The 19,082-nt window shown below is 39.6% G+C and overlaps 1 protein-coding gene across 1 annotated transcript; it reads right to left on the bottom strand.

The window, feature by feature from the left end:
• Positions 1 to 9,692: 9,692 nt before the first annotated feature.
• On the bottom strand, positions 9,693 to 16,272 carry LOC121410962 (glycine-rich cell wall structural protein 1-like). Its single transcript, XM_041603372.1, has 3 exons — positions 15,640 to 16,272; positions 11,012 to 11,938; positions 9,693 to 10,751 (listed from the first exon to the last, which is right to left on the bottom strand). The coding sequence occupies exons 2-3, from the start codon at positions 11,919 to 11,921 to the stop codon at positions 10,285 to 10,287; spliced, it is 1,377 nt and encodes a 458-aa protein (XP_041459306.1). The 5' UTR covers positions 11,922 to 11,938; positions 15,640 to 16,272; the 3' UTR covers positions 9,693 to 10,284.
• Positions 16,273 to 19,082: the final 2,810 nt, after the last annotated feature.

The raw sequence follows: 19,082 nt of genomic DNA, 5'->3' as shown, positions 1-19,082 counted from the left end.
TCTCTGCCTTGGACATAGACTTGCTGTAGTATGCTATGACCTTCTCTGTACCATGTTGCACCTGGGTGAGGACTGCTCCGAGTCCGTTTCCACTTGCATCAGTGTCAAGGATAAATGGATCGTCAGCAGTAGGGTATGCAAGGACTGGGGAGTTGGTCAGCTCATGTTTTAGTCTCCTGAAAGCCCCCTCACACTCGTCTGTCCAGTGGAATACTCGTCCCTTCTCTGTAAGCTGGTGGAGCGGTCTTGCAATGTCTCCAAAACCCTTCACAAATTTCCTGTAGTAGGAGCATAGTCCAAGGAAACATCTGACATGGTGAACAGTCTGCGGGGTGGGCCATTCCTTGACACTACTGATCTTTTTGGGATCAGCTGAAACTCCTGCTGCTGATACCACGTGACCCAAGAATGCCACTTCTTTCTGTAACAGGACACATTTATTTGGATTAAGTTTTAATCCAAAGCTCTTCAGCCTGTCAAATATGGTGTCCAGTCGGTCGAGCTGCTCCAGTACAGACGAACTGTATACAATGACGTCATCGAGATATACCAGGCAGATGCTGTTAATCAACTCATCCAGGACTTTTGTCATCAGCCGCTCGAATGTTGCAGGGGCATTGCAGAGCCCAAACGGCATCACACGAAACTGATAAAGGCCATACGCTGTGATGAATGCAGTCTTCTCCCGATCTTGTTCTGACATCTCTACTTGCCAGTAACCACTTTGCAGATCGAGAGTTGAGAACCATTGTGATCCAGACAATCTGTCCAATGAATCATCAATACGTGGGAGTGGAAATGCATCTTTGGTGGTCACATCATTCAGCTTCCTGAAGTCAACGCAGAACCGGGTAGAACCATCCTTCTTCTTGACTAACACGATTGGTGAAGCCCACGGGCTTTCAGACGGTTCAATCACACCACGTCTTGTCATATCCTCAATTTGTGCCGATTCTTCATGTCTTTGATGGACAGGTAATCTCCTTGCTCTCTGTCGAATAGGAGGAAATGTCCCCGTTTCAATCTGGTGCTTCACTACATCTGTTCTCCCCAGGTCCTCTTTACCTCTGGAGAAAACCTCCGAGTGCTTGCAAAGGAGTTTACTCAACTTCACCCTCTCGTCCTTGTTAATAAGTTGTGCGCTGTGTTTCCATGTGTCTTGCAAATGTTCTGGTATCTTCATTCCATCAACAGTTATGTACGGAGTCTTGTCGGTCTTAGAAGGCTTGTCTCCGGAGACAGTTTCCTGTGTAACTACCTCAGCTTTCTGACATTGACCAACGGTGGTCCCTTTGTAAAACTTGACAGGTTGGTTGGATACATTGATGACTCTCACTGGTATTGTCTTGGCGCCCGGCCTCATCACTGCCGCATCAACTAGAATATTTCCTGAGCCAGTCCACTTAGACGAAGGTTCCAGGATTACGTCAGTGAATGCCAAATTGTCTTCCATTTGACCCTTGATAACTTGTCCAGTGAGGGGTGGTAGGGTGACGGTATCACTCACGGTGACTCTGCAACAAGCAGGCGACCCTTCAAAGCTATGGCAAGGGACCTTTACACCATCTACCCACATTTCCCGACGACCAAAATCAACTTTGCATTTCCAGTCCTCAAGGCAATCAAGACCAAGGATTCCATCTTCTTTTACGTCTGCAAACCAAACTAGTTTCCTGCGTAACTTCCCTCCCAGACACATGTTCAGTTCTCCTTTACCCTTGAAGGGAATACTGTGCACATCGCTCGCAGTAGTCATTTTAACACCTATGTCTCTCTCAAGGAGCTCATCACATCCGATGAGTGAGGCAACACTTGTCTTAATGACAGAAACTGAAGCACCGCAATCTACAAGCATCCGGACTGTGTGGTCACCAATCATGACATCAACAAAAAGACCAATATCTCCTGACCTAGCTGATCTAACAGGCATATATCCAGCTTCCTCGATTCTTGTTCCATTGGGCCTTTTGGGAACTTCTACCGGCTCTCGACCCTTAAAGTCGGTAGGTTCTAGTTTTCCTGTTGCTTGCTGTTTCCTTCTGTTATTGCAGGACAATCAGCCTTGAAGTGTCCTTCGCTCCCGCAATTCCAGCATGTAGCTCCTTTGTTTTTTTTCTGCAAAGGATTTGGTTCTTGATTGAGATCTGTAACCTTTCGACCTATCCTTGGACATATCTGCCATGTCTTTTCTCAACTGGGTGACAGTCAGCTGAAGTTCTTTCACCAATGCCTCCAGTTGATGTTCAGTTGGCTTTTTTCCTTCCTCGGTCTGTGCATTCAGACTCCGAACTTTTCTGTACTGTACTCGCATTGCTTCTGTAGTCTTGAGCTCAGAGATCCTCGCCGCAACAACGAGTGCATCGTCGATCGTTTCACACTGGGCTTTCATAACCTCGAAGCGAACTTCAGCATCCTTCAGAGCGTCAACGAAACTGTCCTTAGCTAGTGTCCTTCTTGTGTCCTCAGATGCACCAGGATATACCTTCCTGATCAGACACTTTACACTATGAGCCAATTCTGTCAAGGTTTCTTCCGCTCCCTGCCTCCTGTTCTTGAGCTTCAAACGGTTTAACTCTGCTTGACCTCTTGATGCATAACGGGTAGTCAATGCGGCTACTAGAAACTCATAATTCACTCTCTGCGATGGTGACAGTTCCATTAGAATCTCCTGAGCACCACCACGCAGACTTGCTGCGAGAAATACAGCCTTCTCTCGATTGTTCCATGCGTTAATATCTGCTGCTATTTCAAAATGACTTAAATAGCTCTCAAAAACCTCCTTTCCTGTGAATGTGCCTGGCTCATACACTGGCTTTCTGATTGTCCTTTCAGGTGGGCGCACAGACACAATAGGCCTGCCTACCCTCTGAGGCAAGTATTCATGATCCATGGCCGAGTATTCAGGTTGCCTCCTTTCATTTCTTGTACACTGTGCGTCGAAGTTTAGGTGATCAAATGAACTCAGAATGCGTGCGCGATGCGAATCTTGGACCTCTCCTTCCCGATAGTTCCAATCGCCTTGTGCGTCTGGGCGTTCGCTGCCTTGAGATCGCAATGAGTGTGCACTGTCTGCTATCAACCCATTGTGACTACTCCCAACGCTTCTTGCGTTGCGGTAGTCATTGTCGAATGTATGTGCCCTGTGCATGGGGCCTGGGATTGAAGCATCATTGCGTCCTGTCAAAACGCTTCGCGCGTTGCGGCCTTCGTTGCCCAACGAACGCACTGTGTGTGTGTTATCAGGGGTCATAGCCCTACTGCGTGCTCTCAGTACGCCTTGTGCGTTGCAGCCTTCGTCGCTCAACGAACGCACTGTGTGTGCGTTATCAGGGGTCGTCGCCCTATTGCGTTCTCTCGAAACGCATTGTGCGTTGTGTCCTTCGTCGCACAACGAACGCACCGCGTGCGTTTTGTCCGGGATCAGCTCCTCACTGCGTCCTCTCAAAACGCTTCCTCCGTTGCGGCTTTCGTCGCTCAACGAACGCACCACGTGTGCGTCATCAGGGGTCGTCGTCCTATTGCGTGCTCTCAAAACGCATTGTGCGTTGTGGCCTTCGTCGCTCAACGAACGCACTGTGTGCGTTTTGTCCGGGATCAGCTCCTCACTGCGTCCTCTCAAAACGCTTCCTCCGTTGCGGCTTTCGTCGCTCAACGAACGCACCACGTGTGCGTCATCAGGTGTCGTTGCCCGATTGCGTTCTCTCAAAACGCCTAGCCTTGCGCGTTGCTGCCTTCGTCGGTGACCGAACGCACCGTGCGTACTGTCAAAGATCAGCTCCTCATCATGCCCACTCACATTGCTTCTTGCGTCGCGGCCATCGTTGCTTAACACGCACGCTTCGTGCGTAATGTCAGGATACATCTCGTTTGGTCCGTCCATAACGCCCTGTACGTCGTAGCTCCTGTTGCCCAACGCCGAACGCAGTATGTGCGCGTTGTTTGTAATCCGTTCCTCACTATGTCCGCTCATAACACCTCGTGCATTATATTCGTTGCCCAACGAACGCACATGGCGAGCGTCCTCTACCATTAACGCATCATACAATCTGCTACCGACGCGTCGTGCGTTCCCATAGGCTGCGTGCTGTGGAAAGCTTCGCACGTGGTCTGACACGTGGTATTCATCTACCGTGACAAATGACGCTCCTTCCTCCGGTTGAATTGTTCCAAAACCATAAGGGGTAATTTCATTAGCATGAATAGGGTTTATTCTCGATTCTGAGATTGATGTGGGTTCTATGGGTTCCATAATTCGTCTAGAATTATCCCACCGCTGCCACCAATGTAACGCTCCCCACTCTCAAATCTCGCCAAATCAATCTTCTCCGTGTGCTCCAATGTAGCTCTCACTGAACTCACGTATACGTCAATCACACACCATTGATTCACGCTAAAATAAGAATCCTTCTGTCATCAGTTTTCATTCACATTAACACAATTTATTTAGTAAGTATTCCATAATCCAATCATGAACAATAATAACTGATTATATAGGTCAATTTACCGATTAATAAGGATTACTATTCTTGTATCTCCCCCGATCTTCTATCTGTTTTCCGTTCGTTCTTCTCTTCTCCCCTGCGCCCTCTACGTTAGAACCTTCAGGCGCTACAATACTTTATACCTGTAATCAATGAATATGAAAATGAAACTATTGATGTGAATTGGTCATTTTGTTACACTATCGCTGCATTTATGTTGGATTAAAGTTATTGCAATGACAGTAACTGTAAATGTCCTTATTACTTAGATTGTGAATGGTTTTGTGAAAGTATGATTATTGTAGTAAAGTGGTTGTCTCTCTTATATATCTATTAATTTTGTATGATTTAAAATCATATTTCATATGTGCCAAAATTCTAATGTTATGAAATGATTAATGATAATGAAATAAAGTATTTGATATTCAGGTTCTAATTTTGTGTCTGATACAGTGTCATCTTTTTTTCTCTGTCAGTTGGGGGCATGGGTTTGCCACTCAATTATATTGGAGTGTGCATGGGCAAATGCAAAATCTCTTTGAGATATTTATATAAAATTCCTTGTTATGTGCATAGTTCAAAGAGATTAATGTCAATTATTTATATATAATTATAATTTTAACTGTGGAAATAAAATTTGGATTGAAAAACAATTAGTTTGTTTAGGTGTAACACATACAAATGAAACATTTTAAAATACTTGAATAGGGTAGTATTTTGACTAAAAATGAAAAATGCATTTTTATGGTCTAAAAAAACTGTGGTTGTATACATTCAGAGCAATGCAGTTGAGAATGTGTGCCCCCTCCCCATGTAGAGGGGGTGAGGCTCCTTTCCCTTTGAATACATGCAACCCACCAAATCTCTATCACTATATACATATATTCCTTCCTCGAGTTGGTCTATCCCTTCTTTCTGTGTATGTGCAGAGCAGTTTGTTATGTTTCCTAATTAATTCTGTACCTCCATGTTTCCCTCCTCATGAGTTATTAATCTTGATAAACGCAGTATCACCAACTGTGCATCCAGTGGCAAAAAGAAATGATGTACTTAAGAAAGAAGAACTTTTAGTCTTAAATCGGATCGGATAATCAGAGTTTCACATCTATGCATTAATGCTCTAATTCATGAAGGCAGATGTGTGGATAGAGCATTAATGCAAGGAAAATTCCCCACAAGGTCAAGATTATACAGATGAGAAAAGAATGACAAAAAATGAGGAGACACTGAGAAAGGAAGCATGACAATAGATATGATGACAGGGAAATTGGACTGAAGAAGAAGAGGATAAGAAAGAGAGTTTGAAAGAGATGATGGGGAAGAGAAAGGGGTGGGATAATGTGTGTAAGACCGAGGGAAAGTTAGCGAGTGACAGAAAGAGAGATGGTGAAATATAGAGGTTGGAAAAGGAAGAGCAGAGCTTGTAAACAAAGGGAACATAATACATCAATCAGGAACGAGAAAATAGGAAAGGGGGAGAAAGAAAGAAAGAAAGAGAAGATATATGTAGATTCAATGTTTGATACAAAAACAAATAAAGACAGGATTATCAAATAGATGGAATCCTATTCAATTTCGGAGACGAAGCGAAATAAATTTTGTTGATGAAAAATTATTTCCCTTTTTTCATCTAAGAAGACAATGGTTCAGTCGTTTTTATGTTGCCCTTTAATTTACAATTTAACCCAAAAAAAAATGATTTACCTCCTGATGAACATTATGGATAATGAGCAATAAGTTGAATGACTAAAGTCTCTCTGAATGCTTGACATGCATCTCGGAATAAAATCAGTTCGGCTTTATTCTTGCTTAAACATGTGCAAGGGCATGAATTGAGTTTTCCAGAGGAAATTTGTTTTTGCCGGATGCAGTGATCCCAATCTGACTCCGAAGAATTAAGTGATGACAAGATTATGTGAGAATCACTTTGCAGCAGTGAGGATCAGTAAGAGGCATGGATCCTACTAGTAGGATCCATGGTAAGAGGCATTCATGTCGGACCGGCGATGAGTACATCGCAATTGACATTGATTTTATGAGGGTGGGATGGTTATTTCTTATTGTGAATAATATGAATTAAAATATCGCATGCATTTAAAATATTGAAACTTCATTCTCCTTTTATATCTTGGCCTGCATCTTTTTTTTTCTCCCATGCCCTTTGAGATTTCACATACCACTACTTTACACCCGTCTCACTCTCCACGCCCCCTTCCTCTCTCTCCCTCTCTCCCCTCGATCTCTCTCAGATCACCCCCTTCTCCTCCACTGTTTTTTTTTTTGCAGGTGTTTCTGCATTTATTGAAAATTCAATATATCAAAGACAGTAATCATAATGAATATAAAGAAATACAAAAATAAATGAAATAATTACAAATTGTGACGATTACATAATAGACCAACACGGATAACTGTACCCCCCCCCCATTCTTCTGCCACTGACTTTCTGGCTCTTAAAAATATGTAACACCTTGAAATATGTGCGGGACAAAGGGGCACGTACCCCCTGCCAAGATTGTGGTTCCCGGTTCATGAAAAATATCACATTTTATTTTTTCAGTAATTTTTGTTGAAATTAATTGTTTCCGCTATGTTTTGCGTGTTACAAAAATTCTGAAGAACTCGACGAATTTCACAGGGCTGTCATTGCTCCATTACTTATCACATAATACATTTACGGCTTTTAAATCTGTAACTGGATTTGACATTAATTCGCTGTGTTTACCAAAATATTAGCCTTGAATTGATTATAAAATAATCGACCAAAATAGTATTTTCAGGTTCGAAATTACATTTTTCTTGATTGCTCTAGACCATTTTAATGGCTTGTCAGATCGTAAAGAAGGTTGCCACGGTATTTGTCTGGGCAATCATACCTACACTCTTATAGAATCATATATCATTAATCAGCAGTTCTATATTAATTTCAAAATGAACACAATTTAAAGGTCAAGTTCACCACGAAATAATCTTATATTAAAAAGGAAGAAAATCAGTGACAATTCAAAACATGCTTAATTTCGCCGAATGTAAAATATATGAACGATGCATAAAGCCAATGGTAATGCATACTATTTCTTTATCAATTCATCACATAAAATATGAAAAATGTAATTTCCCCTTCTTCTCCTCGTTAACTTCCTTTCTACATGTACAACATAGTTCCACTGCTCCATGAATATGAAATTCCAATTATATATAACTATGGTCAAAATAATGAAGAGCCTCTTTATTATCAAATCTACAACAAAATTGAATATTTATGAATTTCACAGAATAAATATTTTAAAGTAAAATAGCGAGTGTTGTGATGTCATCGACTCTAACTCTCCTTTGCACACTGTTCATTTTATGTATTACTTTGCAATAACGGGAAAGCATTGAAATGTCAACTTTATTTATTTATTTGTTTGTTTTCTTTATTTTATACTACAGTGTAGACCTGTTCAGTTATGCAAAACTGTTTTCCTGCAGCTTAACAAATAACTCAACATCATAGCAATGTAATGTGTGTAACATAATAATTAAGTAAAACAGAATACATTATAGAGTGAATCAACAAGTATCATTACATCAAATTTTTCAGTGTAGTTACATGTATAACAGTCAGAATTTTGATGATTTACAGTGGGTTTTTCAATGCGTGGAGGGACGTGCATTTTTGTATATCACACTTGAGCGAATTAAATAAGACGGCAGCAACATATTCAAAAGATTTTCTTTTATAATCCGTCTTTTCCTATTTCACATCCGATTTTGATGAAAGTTCTAGAGGTATGCTATATTTATTCGTCTGTATTCATTCAAATCATCTTGTTGTCGAGGCGTACTTGGCTTTTAATGAAAATTCTTGGTCATTTTCATATTTCTAACTCTCGGGACTTTCTGCTTAGTCTGATACTGTTACGATTAACTATGGAGTAGGCCTTGAGCTTGGTGGATTTTTGTGATCAAACTTAATTCTTTTGGCTGCAACATGTTCCTGGGCTACGTAACACAAATGTTAAAGATTAATCGCTTATTTGAAAGAGCAATGAATTAAGAATTCCATTTACAAGCTGAATAATTTTACTTCCTAATTTGATCCATAGTCTAAAATATTTTTTTTATACATCTGAGATACTGCGTCAGTATTATGTGACACACAATTTCAATAAATTCTGTACTTTATCTAATAACATGACATCGAAAAATAAATATCTAATGATTAAATACAAATTGACGAATAAAATAGCAATATAGAGTTCCATTATCTTCATATATGTACATAAATTATGATTATTTACAAACGATTCGCATGTGATGTTGCAAATTTACAGACGCAAAATACAAATTATATTTGTTTTCATATTCATAAAGAGTATAAGGTCCTTTACTTTCCTTCACAAAATTCGGATAATACACGAAATATATTTTGGGACAAAAGCCCCCCCCAAAAAAAAGGGGGGGAAGTATTCACTTGTTAATTACATCTGGTATCATTAACCTCATCTCATCTATATTAATCGTGATTTTGTTACTTGTACCTGAGTCAGTTTCTGTTCATAGAGAATGATATTGTAATGAACTTATAGTTCTGGTCAACAAACATACACATGAAAATATGAGAATGAAATAAAGAAGCTTTCCATTTATAAAAGGTTATTCGGCAAAGAGAAACACCATTGCTTATCACAATCTTTAATCATTCAGGAAGTAAATATGTCATTTTTAGTGCTAGCCCGTACTGCCTGCCAGAAATTTATATCCTTGTGCCTTCTTTTCTTTAATTGAGATTCACTCCTGATGTTAATGAAAATGCACTGGGCAGTTAACCTAACTACGGATTGACTTTACAGAAACAATGTTCAAATGTAACAAATAAAAATATGAAATCAAGAAAGATGGGAAATGAAAGATTGTAGTATGTTGGAAATTTAGTAACAATAAGGTATTTGCAAATTTGAGGTTCATAGTAATCATCGTTGACATAAATTTCGAAATACCTGCAGTGTTAGAACATAAAGTATGTATGGGCCTAAACAAGGGCGGAAGTCTCTCCCCAAAGGTAGGGGGACCAGGGGCTGGAAAATTTGACAATCAGAAAAAACAACAACTGGTTATCATCCAAAATTTAAGGACATTTCGACCATAATAAATTTGACGAGCATAAAAAAAAAGATTTTTCAATGATGTATTTCTTTCCATCTAAAATAGTAGGGGGACATGTGATATTGTGCCCCCCTACTATTTTGGGTAGGGGGACGCGTCCCCCTTTCCCCCTGGGATTTCCGCCCATGGACCTAAATAAAGGAAATGGTGAATTCAGAATTTCTTAGGGGAGAAGGCCTAAAAGTTGAACCATTTTTTTTTTCAAAAGAATTCTGAAAAGCAAATCAAAAGAGGAGTGTAGTGGGTTTCACGGTACACCATCTATCTTTCGTGGGAAATTGTTGGCCTACGAAATATACTGATGTAGGCCAACCGTGAAACCAACTACACTCTTCTTCGCCATGGAAACCTTCAGAAGTTACAAAACAAAAGTTGTCTTTACATCACACCACCTCCTTCCCCCCCCCCCCACCCCTGGGTCCGCCACTGAATGAAGGGCCTATATGGTCCAATATCAATGAAAGGAAGGCTTCGAGTAGATACCATTAATGACAGCAATGAATAATAGAAAAATAAACTTTAATTTACGTTCATGTCATAACCCTTATTTCAAAACTTAAGACGAAATAGTACTTGGTTCAATCCACTTATTGGCGTTACCAGATTACACAGTTATGCCAAAGAGAAGTAATAAGTCATTTTTATTTCACTATCAGCGAGCTGAGTTTTCATAAAAACTCGATCTTGTTGTCCTGCTTGTTTCTCTCCAGTATTTCAATGCTTCTTTAATATTCATAATGGGTTTCATTTTTGATAACGCCGATGGTGCAGACAATGGCAAGGGTCTTTCTTTCGATGGTAAATCTGCACCTCTACTTCCCCAAGAACGAAAGGGATTCGAAAATGTCAGAGGCTGAACCTGACACTGGCCTCTGTACATTATTGCTAACGTGGTATCGCCCGTGGTGCACCGAACTACGCTTAGAACACACTCATTGGCGTAAGTTTGGCCATCGGACCCGCAGACGAAGTCGAGAACGACAGGGCAAGATGACGGACAGAATGGTTCCGTGGGTGAAGGTGTGATCGTTGGGACCGATGTAGATCTAGGGATGTGCGAAATCGGTGGTGAGGTCACTCTTGGGCCTCCAGATGAGTGACCAGCAGTCGTTCCGGGATCTGGTGATAATTAATGGGGAAAATCAATTAGGCATAATGACAGTGTCACCTTATGACTGTAAAAGCATGCTAGTTTGCAGCATTATTTGTAAAATTTGTACCTTTTTCTAGGAAGGCATCTTAACCTACCCAACTATCATGTTTAAAACGATTTGATTTCTAGTATTTCCTTTTCTTTTTATTTTTTGGGCTGTTCGGTTTGTGCAGGCCTACTATATTATTGTGTGAAAATGGTTTGAATAACTTGGTTACAAACCTACCTGATGTTCCAGGGACTGAACCACCAGATCCACCTTGTCCACCTCCGGGTCCTCCTGTTGCACCAGTACCACCGCCACCACCGCCACCGCCACCAGATGTTCCTCCAGCACCTCCACCGTTTCCACTACTTCCACCAGCATCTCCTCCTCCAGATCCACCTGTGCCACCGGTTCCACCCCCTCCTCCATTTACTCCACCATCGGCACCACCACCGCCGCCGCCTCCTCCTCCACCACCACCGATACCACTGTCAGTTGTGCCTACTCCTGTTCCTCCTGCTCCACCGTGACCTCCACCTGTCCCTCCTGTGCCACCTCCACCTGACCCTGTCCCTCCACCGTTTCCACCGGCTTCTCCACTTCCAGCTCCACTACCTCCCCCAGCTCCTGACCCACCATTACCTCCACCATTTCCACCACCGCCTGATCCTCCATCTGGACCTACACCACCTCCACCATTTCCACCGCTACCTCCAGCTCCTCCACCTGCATCACCACCAGCATTGCCTCCTCCGTTGCCCCCATTTCCACCTCCTCCTCCGTCTGGACCCCCACCTTGCCCCCCTGTTCCTCCCCCTGTTCCGACACCCCCTTCTTCTCCTGAATGACCTGCGCCACCATCAAACTCCTCCTCATCATCTTCGTCGCTTTCCTCTTCTTCGTCGTCGTCCTCCTTTTTATGTCCTCTACCGGGTCTTCTTCCACTGTGACCATGATGACCAGCATTAGCTCCTGATCCTGTTCCATCCTCTCTCCCTGATGATGACGACGGTGGTCGTGTTATCCTGTGCCCCACGTGATGTCGGCTCTCGTCATCGTCATCATCTTCCTCTTCATCGGCATTTACCTTCACAATGGTCAGGAAGGCAATAATGATGACAAAAAGCCGTGATAATTTCTTCATTCGCATTTTGTGAAACGATGATTCTGTGAATATAATAAACACAAGTTATTGATAGACAGAGATGATGGAAACCATTCCAGAAGGATTGTTTACAAGGTCATCGTAGGATATCAACCGTAGAACCATGGACATGGTAGAACCAAAACTGAGCCGTGATTTTGATTTATCCTTATCAGCAACGGATATGTACATAACGTTATCAGAACTAGTTTCCAGTGAGCATAAATACAAAATGTTCGATTCGAAGGCAATAAAATTTTAAAAAATTAGAACCGTTTCAATGGAATCCCTTAAAACAGCATGACAAGTGACGAGAATAAAGTTATTTATCATGTGAGATGCCCCTTTTAAATCCATTTGGATGACTGAAAATAATTACAGTGATGGGATCTTCCACATGTTTACATCTGGACTTCATTTGTTGCCTTGGCAACATATGATTCAAATCTTAATCAGCATACATGATTTAGAAAGGCAAAGAAGCTAAATGATCGCGTAATCTCAAAAGCTAGGGGATATACTGAGACACGGATGGTCATGTCCGATTTGTATCGTATTATGCACGGGGTTAGCTTATCATATACTGGGATTATATACCATACAATGAAAAAATATTCTATTGTTCAATGTGACAAATCATAATTCATTTCCGTCCGCCACTGTATATCACTATGGACGACGAGCAAGTGACAAATTATTTTTTTAATGATGCCATTAGGTCCACTGGTATCAAATAGATTGAAATAAAAGAAAACATGATATAATTGTTTATCAATATTGATATAAATATATATATATATATATATATATATATTACCATTTTAAACGGATAGTTATCCGAGTGTGACCCTTTTTCATTCCTTGGTAAAACCGGCCGATTAGGAAACGCGAACAAGGTCAACCACTCAGACAGGATATTTTCAAAGTTATTGTGAAGTGACTGACCTTCAGAGTAATGACGTCTGCACGTGATAATTACTGGGGAGCGTTTCATCAACATTTTCGTCTGACAAGTTGTCAGATCTGACAACTTTCTTTGATTATGATTGGCTGAGAGGCACTATTACCATAGCAACTGTCGGATGAAACAGTACTTGTCGGATGAAATGACTGACAAGTCCTTTCATGAAACGCTCCCCTGGTGTACACATCATTATTGACTTACCATGTATTATTTTTTAACAACTATAACTTCATTGAAATTTATAATTATGTAGACAAAAATTGAAACAATATAAGTAATAAGGGAATTAAAATAATGATAATGATGACGATGATGATGAAGACGACGATGATGATGGTGTGTATTATTATATATTGCTGGTATAGCATGTTTCAATTAAGGGGCATGAATCGTTGGAACAAGTAAGCGTTTGTGAAAGCAGAAAAATCAAAGAATAAGATCAACGAAAGATTGAGTACAATCTGACAAACAACAAGAAAGCTCTGCATTTAAATGTCGAGATAAATGCTGTTGAGATCATCCTATTGGCAGTGCAATGTCACACATAATATAAAGAACTCCCCCCTTTGGACACTGAAAAATGTAGGGCTATCCCAAAACATTCCCATTTGCTTGTGATATGACAAGTAGTTTATCCATGAACTAATGTGAAAGCTGTATTACATATCCTTTCATATGTAATGTATATATGTATACATGTGTTACATCAAAAATTGTTGTCGCATTGCCAATAGGATATTCATAGCAGTATCTCGATAATAAAATACTCAAAAACTTTCCAATAATTCATTAAATTTTGTTCAAATTAAATCTGTTTTTGTGATTTTCACTTTAATATTAGCAATCAAACTTGCTTCAAACGTTTAGTCCCCCTACAACCTTGATCATTTCAGACGTACGTAAAATGAAAAATGAGATTGCTCTGGAAAGTGTATAACCGAAGATGTAAAAAGAATTTCCGTTGAAATAGAGTATGATTAAACCTATAAGGTTTGTCTTAAGGTATGGTTGATTCCTGATTCTATAGTTCCAATTATCACAGTTCCTGCGCGAGGTTGAAGGAAGTCCCGGGGGGGGGGGGGGCACTTACATTGACGAGTGGATACCATGCGCGACCAAAAAACACGTAAAAAGGATGTCCTTTTCACGATAGGACACGTTACGTACGTAACGTGATAAGGGTGTCAAAACATAAAAATAATGAAAAAAGGGTATCTATTTCGCTACGGGAAAATTACGTGTTTAGGGTCGAATTGGCGGGGATGATAAAACAAAATTAAAATGTTTTATAAAGGATGTCCTTTTTGCCTCAACACTTCGTGTTTAGAGTCCGATTTGCGGGAGGTGTCGAAGGTGGAGTCGTACTAAACCAAATAAGGTAAAGCCGACGACCGAAGGACCCGTAACAATAAAACATTCCTGTACTTGTTTAGGGGTTCATTTCAGGGAATACTTGCCAAGAGTATCGTTTTGTTTCCAATACTTGTTAAGGGTAGGGTTTCACACGCCAATACAAGGGGTGCATTTTCATAATATGGAAATTACGTGTTTAGGGTGCTTTTCGAGACCTCATGGTCGCGCATGGTATCCACTCGTGAATGGAAGTTCCCCCCCCCCCCCCCGGAGGAAGTCGGAAGAAATAATTGTTTTAGTGACTGAAATATCACAATTTTGCATAGTGTTGTGATGAGAATTTACTGCTATAGAGAAAAAATATCAACCATACTTATACAAGACTGTATCAAAAAACCAAACTGATAAGATCTTTACTAATAGACTTCCTTCCACAATAATTTCGCGTCATGTAATAGTTGCTTTTGTAAAACGATTGCATGATTCACACTTTCACAGTAATAAACACGCTGGAATGATAGTTACCATAGTATCACTTTCTTTGTGCAGAAATCCTACACTGGGCAAAGGAGTTCACATATAAGATTGCAGGAATGGATCTAGCTTTCTCCAATGGGGGGGGGGCGTATTTTCACCCATATGTTCCCCCATCGGCCGCTAAAAGTTAATTTTTGTTTGATTATTTGAAGGGTTAGTCCTACAGTCACTTTTTAGCTTTATTCTTATCAAACAACATAAATATGTAATAATCTCATAACCCTTACAGGGCGCCATTTCAGTAGGGCTGGCGCAAAACGTGAGCTAAATTTTGTTGAAAAATGTCATTTATGTTTCGTACATTGACTTCAAAACTTGTTTTTTACGCTTGATATCAGCCTATATTGCGCAAGATAATGTACCTCATCGAACCCATCGAACAGGCAAGGGTAGTGCGAAGCGCAGGGGATTTTTTTTTGTAGTAACATGAACATGATGCAAGATTTTTTCCCCCTAATTTTCCAAGTCTTCCCTTTGCCTTTTTCATTCACTCGTCTTCCTGCTCTTATTTTTCCTCCTCTTTTTCTTCCTCTCTTTCATGTTCTTTTTCTTCTTTTTTCTTTCTTTCCTCCTTTTTTATTTTTTGTTACTCCGGCATTAGGGGGAAGGCGGACCCATCGCCCCCTTTCTGCATCCGCCTATGGATTGAATTCCATCGTTAAACTGACAGTATCATCGTAGCACTAAGTAAAATGAAACTGAATATCATATTTTCATGATGCCCGCCTGAGTGTGAACACAACTCAATTTGATGACTGACTTCATAAAAATTATAAGCTTGCCTTTAAAACCACATCTAGACAGCATTTTATTGGTGTAGTCTTAATGTCCTTAATGCAATTATTCACATAATTTGTTCATAATACTTACCAATGTGTTCAGTCAAAGTGCACCAGATCCAGTTCTATAATGCCTATTTCTCCTAAATCCTGCATGTGTAATGCCATTGGATAAAGCACAGTCCACGTAAGTATAAATAACTTTATTTCAATTCTGTCATGCCTCTGAGTAAACTTAGTAATTATATAGTAAAATCACAGTTCAGCTGTAGCTCACGTTTGCGGTATGAATTTAGCCACAACAGCAACAAAAAATAAGTTAAATGCCCAAGTTCGAGTTCCTCTCACGATATCAAGCCGACGTGTTGATTATGATCTTCCAAGCATTTCTAAAAAGTCGTCTCCTTCAAAATATCAACATCCATATCAAGTATTGGCAAGAGAGCTCGATTTTTTTTAAGCCTGCCATTAAGCTCTAACTCCACGCTTCTTTTCTTTTTCCTTTTCAATGAGTATGCTTTTCGCCGTCAGTCGCTGAACTTTATATACAGATATAAGGAATAAACTGCTTGTGATGTCTAAATGTTTGTGTATCAGAAGGAAACCAAGCTGAGCTGAAATCACTTGATTGGTTCCGGTATGAACTGACGATCTTTCCCGGTACATGTTCCTTTGATAATAATGGACTTGAGTTTTGATACAGGGATGTGTCATTTCCGGACCTCAACATCACCCGCGCAACCATTGACAAAAACGCCCCCCCCCCCAACAACAAAAAAATCATACTATTTCAAAAGAAACACCCTCAGTCTTTATAGTCTGTGGAGCTATGTATTTCAGTCGTTGCAATTTTGGCCAAGACAACCATCAAGGCTGAATACTAAGAGGGTTGAAAGGGGGAGGGGTGTATTTCAAACACACTCTAAATCTTATGACATTCTGTAACCTAGAATTTTGTCCCCTATTCGTGAATTGTAAAGTACATACTATTTCTTTTATTTTTAATTATATTAATTTTTTTACAGATTTGACAATAAGGACCAGCTTGACTGAAACATATAGTATCAAAACAATGCTAATTAAACATATTCAGTGAAGAATTAATCTTTGTCTCACTTGAGAAAATTATAATATTTTATATTTCATAGAATAAAATACAAAAGTAACAGTGCATGGATGATATCATACCCGGGTATCAGGTCTCTTGAGACTCATAGGGGAGACACAAGCCGAACATGGAAATCAATAAATGATCTATTTCATAGTGGAAATAAAACAAAAAGAGAACAAAAAAAGACACATATCGATCATCTTTGAATGGATGTGGCGTAAATAGTCGTCAATACAGCCCATGAGATAGCAGAAACTCTCAACAACTTTTTCGTGAATATACATAGGTCCAAATCTTGCTAACCAAATTGTTGATATTTCCTATGAAAAGACTTTTGATAAATATATTCGTATAGAAATAAACAGTGGCGTAACTACGGGGGGCATGGGGGCACGTGCACCCCCAATCGACTGCCCCCCCAAAAAAAAAAACGGGAGAAAAAGGAGAAAAAGAGGGAGAAGAAAGAAACGTATTGGGAAAGAAGAAATTATTGTACATTATAATGTTATATGATATACGTTATGTTATATTACATAAGAAATATTTTTTTTCATAACTTTATGAAACATAATTTACTCAGGGCCAATTTCATTATTCCTAGTACTCGCATTGTCTGTTTAACGAGATCATGATATTCAATCATGTTGTACTAAAACGTCCTGTTTTCAAGTCTATGCACCAAATATATTTCATCGTCCTAAAATCAGACCTTAAAATGTCTCTTTTTCTAATCTAAATACCAACCAAAAATCTTTAGCTCGCGCTTCGCGCTCGCATCATTTGCTTAGTGAAATACGTATTGTCTTCGTAAATTCCTACAAACAGGCCTCAAAATGCTTCTCTTCTGGTTTGAATTTCCTAAATATTCAGCTCGCGCTTCGTGCTCGCAATATTTGATTAATGAGATGCATTTTTAATCATGTTTACACTTTTTGCAAAAATGTTTCATGTTTTCTAACAAAATCAGCAAGCGCTTGACACTCAAATTAGATGAGTATGGTGAGATGTGTATTCTCTTATTTGATTAATAAAAATAGTCCTTGAACTGTCTCTGTTTGGGGTCAGCTAAATACAAAAAAAAATCAGCTCGCGCTTCGCGCTCGCATTGTTTGATTAGCGAGACAGATACGTATTTTTTTTATTGCTTATTATGTCCCTTATTAGGTCTCAATATAAAACAAAATCATCTCGCACTTCGCGCTCGCATCATTTGATCTGTGAGATACATATCCGTTTAATTGCACAGTCCTCATAATGATCTTTATAATAGGTCAATAGGCCTTTGCACGCTCACCGACTGACTCAATTTTTTTACTGGTGCCCCCCCCCCCAATGCCTTGACCCACGGTACGCCACTGGAAGTAAACAATCCTTTGTTTTGGACACCCGGTATTTAGAAGTTCGAGATCACCTTTTCTTCCTCGGAGTAAATAAATCACGTGGTTATGATAGTAACCCTGCAGAGCCCATATTAAAATACTCTCATATAATTCAATCTATCTCTTTACGATAGGCAAATTTTAAAGATAGCTAACGTAACAGCAATTTACAAAAGGGAAATAAAATCCCTGGCAATTATCGACCAATTTCTGTATTACCTCTACGAGAAAAAGAATGTGAAAATCAGTTGAATGAAATACTTTCTTACCTTGAGAAAAATGTATATTTTGTACAAGCATCAATATGGCTTTCGTAAACAATGTAAATTTGTAACAAATTGAATAAATGGTGTTTTGAAATTTATCGATGAAGGAAAACTTACATCTGGTGTTTTTTAGATTTCAAGAAGGTATTTGACACAATTTAGCATTCAATTTTGTGTGGGCAATTAGAGTGTTATACGGAATAAGGGGACAGTCACTGATGTGAATTCAAGATTATTTATTTAATAGATAGCAATTTGAAAAATATGGCGGAGTGAGCTCATCAAGGAGAACTGCAATATGTGGTGTATCTCGGGGACTTGGCCTGGTACATCATTAAAATTCTGACTGTCATATATGCAATCACGCTGAATAACTTGATGTAAATGTAATGATTGCATAATTGTTGATTTCACTCTATATTCTGTTTTTATTTTCTTATATATTACATATATTGAATGGCTATGGTTTAGACAGATCTGACTAAGCTATTTAAGATTGTACAACGCCTACTTAGCTTGTTGTACGCGATCAAATGGGAGGCTGAATGTCACACATTCGTACCGTTGCACACACAAGACGTACCATCCAAAATGTACCATTGCACGGCTTTAGGAGGTGACGTCACAATGCGATTTCATTGAATACTAGTAAGGTGACAATGACAATGACAATGACAATGACAATGACAATGACAATGACAATGATTTATTTACCCATGTCACCCTAATTCGGGTATTGGGGATATTATCATATAGAACATAACATATTCAAAATCAT

The sequence above is a fragment of the Lytechinus variegatus genome, chromosome 3 (genome assembly GCF_018143015.1).
Source record: "Lytechinus variegatus isolate NC3 chromosome 3, Lvar_3.0, whole genome shotgun sequence".
Lineage (NCBI taxonomy): Eukaryota > Metazoa > Echinodermata > Echinoidea > Temnopleuroida > Toxopneustidae > Lytechinus > Lytechinus variegatus.
Note: the sequence above shows the minus strand (reverse complement) of the source record. Positions and strands in the feature narration are given on the sequence as shown.

Bases quoted from the DNA above. Each gene is read 5' to 3' on its own strand.
- LOC121410962 (XM_041603372.1), bottom strand. From the start codon at position 11,921: ATGCGAATGAAGAAATTATCACGGCTTTTTGTCATCATTATTGCCTTC. The intron at 10,752-11,011 runs GTAGGTTTGTAA...AATTATCACCAG, and splicing joins TTCAGTCCCTGGAACATCAG to ATCCCGGAACGACTGCTGGT.